Source organism: Clinocottus analis, unplaced genomic scaffold (genome assembly GCF_023055335.1).
Source record: "Clinocottus analis isolate CAN_PGR_092001 unplaced genomic scaffold, fCliAna1.0.p SCAF_2, whole genome shotgun sequence".
Lineage (NCBI taxonomy): Eukaryota > Metazoa > Chordata > Actinopteri > Perciformes > Cottidae > Clinocottus > Clinocottus analis.
The window spans coordinates 6,786,544-6,799,645 of NW_027175931.1; the positions used below are offsets into that span (position 1 = coordinate 6,786,544).

General features: G+C 43.9%; 2 protein-coding genes across 6 annotated transcripts in view; one reads left to right on the forward strand and one right to left on the reverse strand.

The window, feature by feature from the left end:
- veph1 (ventricular zone expressed PH domain-containing 1) overlaps nucleotides 1-6,277 on the reverse strand; it is a 68,381-nt gene extending 62,104 nt beyond the window's left edge. The window contains exon 1 of the mRNA XM_068584710.1: nucleotides 6,188-6,277. The gene's annotated coding sequence lies outside the window, so the exon portion shown is untranslated. The remainder of the gene's footprint in view (nucleotides 1-6,187) is intronic.
- LOC137790459 (lysosomal amino acid transporter 1 homolog) lies at nucleotides 6,066-12,762 on the forward strand. Of its 5 annotated transcripts, none has more exons than XM_068584715.1 (8): nucleotides 6,066-6,240; nucleotides 8,213-8,624; nucleotides 8,804-8,933; nucleotides 9,408-9,495; nucleotides 9,890-9,999; nucleotides 10,200-10,301; nucleotides 11,375-11,560; nucleotides 11,730-12,762. In XM_068584715.1, the coding sequence occupies exons 2-8, from the start codon at nucleotides 8,425-8,427 to the stop codon at nucleotides 11,844-11,846; spliced, it is 933 nt and encodes a 310-aa protein (XP_068440816.1). In that variant the 5' UTR covers nucleotides 6,066-6,240; nucleotides 8,213-8,424; the 3' UTR covers nucleotides 11,847-12,762. The 5 variants fall into 5 exon arrangements, with proteins under 5 accessions (XP_068440816.1, XP_068440817.1, XP_068440812.1 ...); XM_068584716.1 differs by lacking the exon at nucleotides 6,066-6,240 and adding an exon at nucleotides 6,909-7,013; XM_068584711.1 differs by lacking the exon at nucleotides 6,066-6,240 and adding an exon at nucleotides 7,793-8,126.
- Nucleotides 12,763-13,102: the final 340 nt, after the last annotated feature.

The following is a 13,102-nucleotide window of genomic DNA, read 5'->3' on the forward strand; positions in this document are numbered from 1 at the left end:
GCATGCACTCTGGGAATGTGTGACTACAGGTTCACAGAGGTGTTTGCTTAAACTATGCAGCCTCGGTGGCATTTCGGGTGACCATCTGCGTTACATTGTTCAGTCCAGTGCACATTCCACTGGGCTGGCTTCAAATACAAGTACGACCCGTGTCGCGTAAAAAGGCTAAACCAGTATTTACTTCAACAATCTTGTGGAGGTTAAACATATTCAAATGTATAATTTGATTGGTTATTTTCACAGTATGTCATCCAGTGGTCATTTCAGTACTAGTTATTAAGTCATAATGACAGAAATGGTCCAATGAGAATAAACAGTCGTGTGCCTTGAAGTATAATGAATGGAGGCAGAATTGTGGGAATTCAAAAACACTGCGTTAACCATTATTACTGTTCCTGGGAACCTCAATTAAACATTAAACACTATGAAGGGGCAACCGGAGGGACGGAGGAAAGATTTATACACACACACACACACCCACGCATGCACGCACGCACACACACAAGCATGCACAATCTACGCATGCTTGTTTCATAAAGTGTTTCAATACACGCAAAGCATATTTGTCCTCCTTTATAACAAAAACTAAATACACACACACGTTCCTGCATTGTCTTGACAGACACATTTTTTGCAGGTAGGAAACACACACATTCTTCAAAGCAGCCCCCCCCACCACCCCCTCCTGTTTGTCTGCTTCCTCCTTTGTAGAGGATGAGCAGCTAAGCAGATGTATCTGTGTCATTGTCTTGCTGCTGCACTCGCTTTACTCCACAATCAGACATCATTGCACCGTTTCACTGAAAGTCACGCTGGAGAGAGCCAAAGCTGAAACCAAAAAGGAAGGCACAAAGCGGAGCGCTTGGGAGACTGCTGTCTCTCCTGCCAAGTCGGTGGCGGCCATAGAAACCTGCCCATTGCCAGGACACCACATCGGGAATCCGTATATTCGTCAGAGCCAGGCCGCTGGGGCCAAAACAACAAAACAGCCATAAACACAGAGCAAAGCAATTTATCTGTCACACACACACAACACACACACACACACAATTACACACACACACACACCTCAAAGAGGAATTCAGAAAGGAAGCAGAGGCAGGGGAGATAGATAGAGGATCTGAGAGAGAGAGAGACAGAAAAAGAAAAAAAGAAAGAAAACAAGAGCAAGAGGCAGAAGGAGAAAAGGAGGAATGAGAGTTGGACACACTCAGAGTGAAAGAGAGCAGCAGCAGAGCAACACAGGCGCTGACAGAGAACCAGAGAGAGAAAGAGCCAGAAGTGGATAATGTTTCTGTGTCCTGAATTCCCTGTGTAACCTGCAGACAACTCGCATACTGAGCTTCCATTATTCTACCTGAATGCCTCACAATAACTCACACACACACACACACACACACGCATGCGCGCGCACACACACACACACGCACTGTACACATGCCATCCTCTCTCTGCTGGTGTGTATATTTACTTATCCTTTTCCTGCTCTCACTATGTCAGAGCCTGTCTGAGTGACTGAGCGCCAGTGTGGCTGTGGCAGTGTTTCCTCGTGTGTGTGTGTGTGTGTGTGTGTGTGTGTGTGTGTGTGCATGTGTGTGTAAAAGCAGAGGAAAAAAATGGGTCTGAGGAATTTCAGTTCTTAAACAATCAGCTAGTTACTATTAATCACCCGGCTCCGGCTCAGTAAGCTCAGGAATGCGGCCTTTAAACACACATACACAGTGAAAGACAGTTGCAGTAGCTTGTTCCCACCTGCATTTTCTGATACATCCTTAACTTTAAATACTTTTTTATACATAATATTATGAACTGAGCAGCACATTTGAGGTGCGTGTTTTTACTTTTTTTTGGTTGTGTCGCACTTCTATGAACACAAAAATAGTTCCAATGAAATCCAAGTGAATGTGAAGCCCAGGCACACACATGTAGAGCTGCGTACGGGCCACTGGGTGAGGGGTGAGAGGAGGGGGGGGGGGGGTGACAGGGTGAGGGGCTATGTGAGGACAATGTGACTGAAGGGCTTCTCTCTCTCTCTCTCTCTCTCTCTCTCTCTCTCTCTCTCTCTCTCGCTCTCTCTCTCTCTCGACCACTGCCTCTACTGTCTTCACTCAGCTCTCTGCGAGAGAGCACACTGGCTCTTTTGTATGACCTGTAAGACAGACCTCCCTCCCCCGTCTGTCTCTCTCTCTCTCTCTCTCTCTCTCTCTCTCTCTCTCTCTCTCTCTCTCTCTCTCTCTCTCTCTCTCTCTCTCTCTCTCTCTCTCTCCTCAGTGGGCCCTATCCCTCTGTGTAATGTGCACCTGCTCTGCCTGCAAGACATCTCCCTCACACACACACACGCACACACACACACACACACACACTCACAAATACTTTAGAAATGAGCTTAGTGAAAAGGAGCGACTGAAGAAAAAACGCCCAGCATTCCACTGTTTTCTCTCCATTACTGCTTTATATCTGACTGAGTATCTTTCTTTCAGTTTTTATTTATGCGCAACATTTTTAGGAAGGGGTTTAGAGTAGAAGCTGCCTTTTTTCTTCTTTTTTTTTTGAACAATTGAAATTCCTCATCTCACACCATTGAGACAAAGATAAAGATGCCCAGCTGGCCTTCGTTCTGCAGCCAGGAGCCATTTGCAGAAACATCCTCTGGACTTTCACCGAGAATGTGTGCTCTTATTGGAGCTACAGGGGTTGATAACGTAAGCGTTTACGCTCGAGATATCGTTATAACTTTGTTATAGCGAATCCAGTGTTTGCTTTGTTCATTTCTGCAAATACGCAAACAAGAAGCGTGTGTTTTAAAATTGCACTAAAATATGCTTTCTTAGTGCAAATGCATGAACAAAGTGCTGGCGTGTGTTAGCTCAAATTGCAGAGCAACAAGTCAAACATGTATGGCCCTTGTTGCTGGGTGTTGGGGAAAGCTGGAGGGTGTCCTGAGAAATGAGGCCTGCTAAGTGAATTTAAAAGGTCTGCACCGGTATGTGTAGTAAATGTAGTATTTGCTCCTCCATTAAAAAGGTATGCATAAGTAAATGCTCACAAAATAGCCTCAGTAAGACAAATATGCACAAGCTCATTTGATCTGCTGATTAATTTGATTGATTACTCCGCCTATTATTTACTCAATTAATGAATGACTCGTTGAGGCTCAAGCATGTCAGAACATTGTGAAAATGACCCTTTTTAAATTCCTGAAACTGAGAGTTACGTTAAGTTGTGTTCAACCAAAAGTCCAAACCCCAAAGACATTCAGCAAATCTTCACATCGGATGAGCTTGAACCCGACTCAAATAATCGTTCCTGTCACATCCTGAGCAGAACTCCACTGTCCATATTAATGGTATGATTAAAGGCCTGTTTCATTGCTAGTTATTCCCTATAACGGGGCCAATCAGTTATGTAACTGATGCCATGAATTTCATGAATAAGTAAGAGGACTAAGTCACTATGAAGAGATTCCCCGAGGACTTCTCTGGAAATAGGTCCACACTGCCGCAGAGAACTGAAACATAGACCGCCGAAGTTTTGCATCGGAGCATAATGTATGAGTGTATTGTATTATATGTGCATGTGTGTGTGTGTGTGTGTGAGACAAAAGGGAAAGTTCTCCATTATGTATGCCCTGCAGTTATGCAGCTGCGAAGCAACGATTGGGAATTACAGTATGACAGGAGCCGGAGAAAATAGCTACTGTAAAGACGCGCTGACGCCACCGAGAGATTAAGACAGACAGAATGGGAAATGTGGAGAGAAAACAGAGGCTGAGAATGGGGGTCACTGTGGACGCGATAAGAGAAAGCAGAACCCGACCACAGGAACACTTAGTGTGCCACTTATGGATCCACACCGCCTGCGTCCAGATGTGTTATGAATGCCAAAGAGCTAAAGTAAGAACGGTTCAATGTATCCTTCGTGGCCTTTTAACTCGCTGATGGACTAATCAATGGATTATTCCAGCTCCGTTACTGTCTAGTGCTTCTAATGAAATGCTATAGTATGGGAATCAGACATAAACTATAGAGGAGTTCATTATAAACCCACAGATTTAACCTGGATTGGTCACAGAAAAAGATATTTTGGGGCCCAGAGAGGGAAAGATATCTGACCAAAAAGAAGACCTCCTAGACTGATTTGAACTGGTTTTCCTGTGTGTTTGTGGATGTAAATGTATGTGTGTGTGCGTCCACGTGCGTGTGTGTGTGAGTCTCTGTCGGCATAACTGTGTCAAATAGCATTGAATCCAACCAAAAGCGCAATAGCGGGAGGAGGAGGAGGAGGGGGGGGGGGGGGGGGAATCCTCTTTGCTCTCAAGTTTGGCTCTGCTGCGCTGTGAGACTCTGGACCGCTGAGAGGATTTCCATCGCAGAAAGGAGAAGTGCTGGTGGGAGAAGTGCATTACCGCCACACTCGGCCAACTAACATACACACACATTTTCTGAAGCATGCATTATTCATTCGTCCCCCCTCTGCCTTCAGCAGCCCAAAGTCTGAGGGCTGAACGGAAGCATGTTCTGGCTTCAGCGTGCACGGGGCTGACCCAGGAGTGCAGGCTTAAAGGAATAAATTCAGTGCATCACACATTAGGAGCTCATTCTGTGAGCTGCGTTCAAATATCCTCAATACATGTTTAATATGTTTCCAAGTTTAGAAATCTTTTCACAACTTGCCTTCTCCACATTATTTTGGTTTCCCGCCTCGTGTGTGAGCGGGCGGATTGAATAGCCGATTGAGATTATTATGTATTGGAGGGCATATCATGGAAAACATTTATACATAAAGTTGTTCGCCTATGATATCCCCTATAGACATACTTAACCAAATTTGACCTGTCGTTGAAATTTACCTAAATGCCAGAGTAAGAAAATGCAAAAGATGCTGAAAGATGACTCCACATAAACCCAGTTCAGCCATCCAGGAATTAGAAGAGCCGTTTTTTCTGTGAAACCAAGTCAAATGGTGAATGAAAATTAAAGACCAGCAGACTAGCAGTCAGGCTACATGAATGCAAATGTTCTCAATGACACAATAAAAATGTGATTTTGATTTGTTCTTTGTGTTCTGGAGAGAAGCAAGTAAGCGAATATGTGCTTGTGTGTGTCCATGCATCTGCCTTGCCCTGAGATAAACTGGCAGCCTCCACTAGACGCATTCGGCAGAAAAGGAAAAATGAATGAAAACATGAATGAATGGATTGCGAGCTTCAGTGCCATGCCCAACAGTTTTCTATATAAGGTCAATTAATTTCAAGGGTATAGGCTAAGAGAGAGTTTCAATATCCCTTAAAATAAAGCATGAAAAATAATCAGGACAGTCTCCTCCTATCCCTGGGACATCAAGATATGTCGGTCTTGGAAGTCTGTGACCTTGAGGAGTCCCTCCTCTCTCCGTAGCCACAGAGAGAGAGGAGAGAGAGAGAGAGAGAGAGAGAGAGAGAGAGAGAGAGAGAGAGAGAGAGAGAGAGAGAGAGAGAGACGCACGCACGCGCACAGGCACGCGCGCACAATGCGAAGACCAAAATGTGAGTAATGCGACTGAACTTGCCTTTCAAGCTCCAAAAACACATTCCTCTGTATTTACACTGAAAAACACACACACACAGAGAGAGAGAGAGAGAGAGAGAGAGAGAGAGAGAGAGAGAGAGAGAGAGAGAGAGAGAGAGAGAGAGAGAGAGAGAGAGAATGGAGGTAAAACAGGTGTACAATAACTACCCAGCATACCTCAGTGTTCACCTCAAACGTAAAACTTTTCACTATGAAGTGCCATCTGTCTTATGCCATGTTTACCATATGTACTCGTAATGTTACCTCTATGAGGGCAATAATATGTGTACGCAGCATATGACCTATAATTAACAAGTATATTGCAGTCAGTGTCTTTGGCGACAACACCTCTCCGATCCACCTGCGTGCGTCCCTGCGTGCGTCCTATTTCTAATTCACAAGTACAATGCATTTGATGCACGACGAGGAGAAGACCGTGCGTGGCACATCGGTGCTTTGACGCACGATTCCACCTCATCCAGTCAACTTTCGCGACATCAGGGAATGTGGGTGGCATTCATGCCTTAAGCCCGGCAACGCGTTTTGGTCTGTATTAACAGAATGCTATGCAACAAGAAAAAAAAAAAAAGAAAAAAGAAGCGTGATTCAATTCCCAACACCAACAGGGTCGGACAGCTTACCTGCTCCGTGCAGGACGAGGACGCGCGGACACTGGATGGCTGAGCGTCGTTCGGTAAGTCCAAACCTCGGTCCGAAGCGTAACATATCAACACAAATTACCGCTGCACAGCTTCAAGTTCTCCCACAGAGCGAGCCTCTTATTCATCCTCGTCGCCTCGTCCACAATTGGAAAGCGCGCCATCGTGCGGCCGACGAGCGCGCGCGGCCCAACAGGTGGATGGATGTGGCGGCAAAGGGACAGGTTGAGGTGCTGCCTTCAAGTGCCCTCTGGAAATGCTGAACGTAGCTCATAGATTTCCCTCAGCTGGTTATACACCGATGAGGCTATCGATTAACAGGCGTGCCGGTAATTTAAGGTCATGGCTTTAAGTTGTAGGCTTTTATTAAATACACTTATGTAACATATTCCTATATTCATCATAGTCAGCACGGATTGACGGTTTCTTCCATCTGCAGCTATAAACCTGATTTTCATATCCACGTTTTTAGTTTATGTAACTCTCCTGTTGCAGCAATTCTGTATCAATTATATTTAACTGCAGTTGTTGTTACAGGATAGACTTTGCACTTGTTTATGCAAACATATACTTGACATTGCGAGGTCTCTGGGTTTACAAGGAGCCGTTTAAAGCGGCATGGCACCACAGTGAGGAGATAGGGTGGGGGGTAAATGAGGCCTAATGACTTCATGGCCGCATTCCAAATCAAAGTCCTCCCTAATCTCTTTTCTCAGCTCAGACATACTGTTTAATGTTTGCTAAAGTGCCAAATTGAGGCTACTGGCGAGGACAATATATACTGTATCTATGGGGTGCAGAGGAAAAGGTAAAGGACACATTACATTTGTCAGTTTTAAGCCCAGACAACCCATTACTATCGTTAGAGGTAGTAGAGGTAGCAGCAGTACGATTGTTTAAATAAATTATTTCAATAGGCTAATACGATCATCTAATGAAGCCTAGTACAAATGTCAATTAGTTGCATTTATTGAACTATCACATTAACTATATATGCATTTTTAGTCTCTTAATATTTCACTAATGAAAGGTCCATGTGATCAGTAGGTGGTGGCAGAGCCGCATAAAGGGATAATTGAGACGGCTCTGGGTGGAGGTATTTCCCCATAGCATCGTCCATCGGAAGTTTCCGGCGTGACAAAGCAATGCAAGTCATATAACCACTTTTGCTTTCAAAATAAAAGCGCAGGATTTGTCTCCTTTAATACTGGCGTTGGGCGTGAGGCCGGTACAGACAGAGAGGGCACGTCATCAAAAGAAAACAACCTTTTGAACTTTCGGAATTATCAGACTAAACAAAAATGAATTAGTAAAATAGTTACCATATTTTTACTTTTTAGATTTGGCAAAGCTGTTCGTTGTAGCTGTTCTGCATGGAATCACATCATATGTGTACAGTCAATGTCATATACACTTAGAGCCTATGTTTCAATGAGACAGTATAACATAAAGCAATTAGAAAAAAAATAATGACACGTGCTCCTAATTTGCACAATTTGCACTTTAGTATAGAAATAACGGTCTGTCGGGATATTATTCTGAAAGTCCTCGCTGGATGTTGTGATGTCATTCAGGATGTCTTGTCACTTAGAGACCACCAGCGATGGATAACATTAAGCTAGGAGCTAATCGAAAATGTTCTTCAAAGGCCAGACACGCCGCACACGGAAATGTGCGAGGATGTGGGGGAAATCTACGCAGACCCGTTAACACTCTGCAGTAACACGGAGTCCATTTCATCTGTTGAGCGGTAACCGGAAGCTGATTGTTATCCCATCTTTATGCGTTAGCGTCTCACCCTCAAGTCTATGTAAATCACCGTCTGCAAAAGTAAACTCAAATTAACCCCAAATGTGCAATCATCACCAAATGAGGAGGAGTTTCTTCAATTAAAGGCGTAACTACTCATTCGGGATTACCTGTAAGCAGTTGTAACACTTCTCACTTGTTCAGTCATTTATTTTGGACCTGATGCAGTTGTTGTTTTTATTACTGTTTCTCTTCCAGACTCGTCAAATGACAGAACAAGTCTTCGCACATCCATTTCACGAGATAGGTGTGTCGGACCTGTTTACATTGGGGTTGTGTTGTCAGAATAAATTCCCATCTACTCACATATTGGAAGCAGCGGCAGGAGGAGGAGGAGGAGGAGGAAGACGAGGAGGAGGAGGAGGAGGACCGAGGCTGCAACTGGTGTTGCAGGTCCCGTCGTAAACGCCATGGCCACCGCGCGGTTCCCCGGGAAGAGTGCGGACGTGGCTGCCAACTGGACGGCCACGGCGCTGGGCCGGCCGGTGTGCGTCAACGGGACCCCGTGGATCCTCTACCTGTTGGAGGAGTGTGTGGAGAACGTGTGGGAGTACTGCAGCGTGGTGATCGGTCTCGTGTCCATGTTCTGCTTCCTGCTGTCCACTCTGCCGTAAGTCACGTGATGTTTGCCATGTTACTTTGTTTGAAGTGCAACTCAGTAATCTGGTTAATGTGCTGGCGATTTGGGGTTATGACCATTATTCTATCTACCTATCTATCTATCTATCCACCCACCCACCCACCCACCCACCCATCTATCCACCCACCCACCCACCCACCCATCTATAGGCAGTTCTACGAGGCCTATCGGAACGGCAAAGTGGAAGAGGCCATGTCTTTCGGCTTTCTCTTCTTCCTCTTCAGTGGAGATTTGACCAGCTTTGCAGGCTGCTACCTCACCAGCCAGCTGCCCATTCAGGTAAACACAAACATGCTCTCTCATCCTCAGTGTGTAGATGTGTTTGTCCTGTGAACCCATCCACCCTCATGTTGTTGGTCCTTGGCAGATCTCACTTGTGGTCATATTTATCAGATCAAGCTGTGTTCAGGCTTTCGTTTCGCTGCAGGATTTTGAACATATCTGTGTTTTTTTGCAAATGCCGCGCTTGAAACTGTCAAATTAAGTTGGCTTTCTTAAAAAAACGGAAAAAAACATATGGTGCTATGACTTTTTTTGTCAGCATCTTTTGACGAAAACACATTTCAAAGGCACAATGTTTATGGAGCTTTGACTTGAGAACCTGAATTGTGTGGAGACTCATTGTCCTCACCTTTTTACTTGCCTTTAAAGCTCTGTCTTTATAGAGAGAACCACGACACAGTATGAACTCATCTACTCATAACTAAATAATGTTTTATATATTTTTCTTTCTTCTATGTCTCTCTCTCTCAGGTAGTCACGGTGGTGTTCTACATCTTCACTGACCTGATTCTCATCTCCCAGTTTCTCTACTATAAGATCAAGAACAGCTCCAGCAGAAGTAAGCCCTGACATTGAGTTAAAAGTATTTCCTGCTGGTAGCTCAATTATTTGTATTTATCTTTTGCGTTGCATATCAGCCAGACACCTGCTAACTTCAGAGATGACAGATGCAAACATTATTTGCCTATCATAAGTGGTTACCACAGAAGCCAAAAGTACATGACTGCCTAGTAACTCATGCTGCATGCACACAGCCCGGCATAGTTGTGTTGACTGCAGTCTTTGCTGCTGTCCACTTCTATTGCCGGTACTACAGTGGAGTTCAATAGAATTCATATGTATTACACTGTGTATAACACAATAAGTACAGACATTATAAGAGTGTTAGCTCATGTTGAAGGGGATTTACATGTCTTCACTGTCAGTTCTTTGTGTTTGTGTGAGTGCTCTAGAAAGCCCTGTGTTGAAGTGGCTATGCTTCATGTGGTGTGGCGCTGCTACGTTAGTTCTCCTGGCTTTACCCAAACTCATCGTAGACAATAGTGCAACTTTAGACCCCCAGGTAGGTCGATTCTGCGCCGTGTATTTTTCCATCCATGTGTACAGGTTTTAGATCGAGGCACTTGTAAATCAAATTAGCTTTTTTTCCAGATTTTTTCAGGGTGTATTGGACACACGTTAATTCACTTTTTAACTCAAGATTGTGGTCGTACTGTTTCTTTCACCTCTCTCTCCCTCTCTGTGTATCCTCGCCCCTGTCAGAATCCAGCTACCTCTAAATCGGTGGAAATCACCGGCTACGTATGTGGATACCTAGCATCTATATTCTACCTCAGCTCCCGTTTCCCTCAGCTCTATAAAAATGTAAGTAGCAAATCGTTTGACGCATGATCCATTGCAATGTGACGTTTGTTCAGTTTGCCTGCGAGCAGTGTTCTCCTGACGGGAGATGTTGGAAAGCTTTCTCAGGTGAAACTGCGCTCATTATGTTACATTATAGTTATCAACGGGGACCGTGGGTGTTTTTTGAAGCAGGAGGTGGGATGTGTGTGCATTCGCGTATGACAGTATATGCATCAAAATGAGAACCAGCCGTCAGAAGACAATGGTGCTGTTGTGTTTGAGAAACATTCTGGCTCGAATGCAGATATTATCACCAGAGGGGATCGTCTCAGTGCGCTGCGAGTGCCAGATAAACTTCTGGGCGCGTACACTCACCCTGACTATTGTAAATCATTGAAGATGGATTTGCCCCGCGGAAATTCCAACATGTTGAAACGGGCTTGTTTTCTCAGCAGAAAGCCCAAAATGTTTTCTCAATATCACCCGTAGTGACAAGTTAGTGGGATTCAGGTATTGAAATAAAAACAAATAAACATGTCTAGATATGACTGTTATTGTTGATTTACATTTAGTGCTACTCTGGCAAACAGGAGCTGGGTGTCTGGTCCTGTTTGTGCCCAGCCTATTTAATTATAAACTCTTTACTAACATTGTTAAGGTTCAGTTAAGGTTATAGTGGTTAATATTTGCTTTGCTTTCGCAATCTTGGACGGATGCTCTCAGAAGCAACATCCTTCCTGCTGAATGACAGTTGTTAGTTCCTACATTTAGAATAAACAAAACCATCACTATGTGCAGTGCCATGCCACAGACAGTACAGTGTGTGCCAGTAGAATGATTTCATAAATGTTTATCACCCATTTGTTGATTTAAAAAAGATCAAATGACGACCACAGAAAAGCAAATCCCTTGTTGTGAGTGAGACATGAACCTGACTTCTGGTAAACACATAGGACCAAATTGTGTGTTTGTTTTTTTACATATGTACGGTAGTAGAGGATTCTACAGTAGCAGCACAGTACGAAAGTAAATAAAGGAACAATAGCTACAAGTCCAATACGGTGGTCCAATACTGTAACCTCCATTCATTCCAGTTCCAGCGACAGTCTACGGAGGGCACCTCTTACCTGCTGTTTGCCCTGGCCATGATGGGCAATGGGACGTATGGGGTCAGCGTCATCGTGGTCCTGCCTGCACTGAAGGGCTCCAAACAGACCTTCATCATCAAACATCTGGCCTGGCTCATCGGCAGCCTGGGAGTCCTCATCCTGGACTTCTTTGTATCCTTTAACTCATAAGTTCAACCACGAGATGACTGTGTCTATTCTGTCATGTCTTCTGATAGTCCCTGCATGTGACAACTTGAGCCTGTTTACTCCGCTATATTGTCTAAGAGACGATAACATTGCTTGACTCTGTGTGTTTCTGTTTGAGCCTTGACCTGGTCAGGTGACCGCCCAGTTCATCATGTACAGGAAGAACACCTCTGCCAAAGGAAGCGCGCTACTTAGCGTCCCAGAGGTGGAGCCTCTGCTGTGCGAGGAAGTGGAACTGTCTCTGTTGTAGGACACTGAATGGACACCAGCATGTTCCACGCACGTCGAAGACTGCGCAGTCCTCGATTTTGTTTTCGATCATTTTGTGGTGATGGATTCAGTCACTCCACAGTCAGAGAATGGAGGAGACGTTGCAGCAGCATTGTTGCAGCAGCATTGTTCCAGCAGCCATGTTGTGGTACCAGCAGGCAATTCCAGCGCGCCTTTATAGTCCTAATTGTATGCCGTTAAGATGATCAACTCTTCTGTGCTTTACTGTGGGAGCAGGACAGGAAACGCCTACAGTACCACTTTAGATACATTTCTGTCTGTTTCTCTCGAGGCAGGCAGGTTAGCATCAGGGAAATATTTTCCCAGTTATGAATACGGGCATTTTTGATACATTTCTCCCCACTGGTAATACTTGATTTTTTTGTTTTGTTTTGTTTTGGATGGAATAACCACATTTTTTATTGGCCCTTGGGGACCAAACACGGCCAGAGGAGGTGCCAGGCATCGCTTCACAAATGCAAGCTTTATGGAAGAATGAAGTGCCTGTTACATTCACACATTTTTCGGACAAGGTAAATACTGCTGTGGCGTATGCCAATATTATACAAGGATGCATGGTAGTTTCTTACCTGATTGGGTATTTGGGTGCCATACAATTCAGAGTTTGTGTGAGCACAGTAACGGCAGAACCAACGGTCATGTTTTTCTGTGAACCTGGCAGATTGTGTGATTTTTTTTTTTTTGTGTTTTGTTTTATTTCTTCCTGGTTGTCCTGGATGGTCGACTGTCTAGTTTGTTGGCATATGTGTTCGTAACAGCACGGGGGCCATCCCTCCACCTGGAAAAAAAAAACATTTATCTACAGGTGTATAATAACCTAATTTCTATTTTAAGAGATTTTGTAATAAAATGCTTTCTTTTTTTCTGGAGAAATACATTTGTGCCTTTTTTTGAAATATGAAATACAGTCTTAATATAAATGTTATACATCCAATTCAGAACAAGATTATTTTAAAATTAAGTTAGTTTTTTTTAAATATTGACACTGATTTCTTTTAAGCTATTGTTTTTTTTTCCTCCTACTTTTCTTTTAGAAAATGCAGTGACACATGTTTCATCTTTTTACCCTCTCTTATTCCTAAAATATGATCTGCCTCTTTAATTGTTATGATCAGCACTAACTGTTTTCTGGTTATAGCGTCCTCTTTACTTTTGTAACATCTTCAAAACATTATTTGATCAAGACGTGACTTTCTGATGACAAATTTTCAGTTG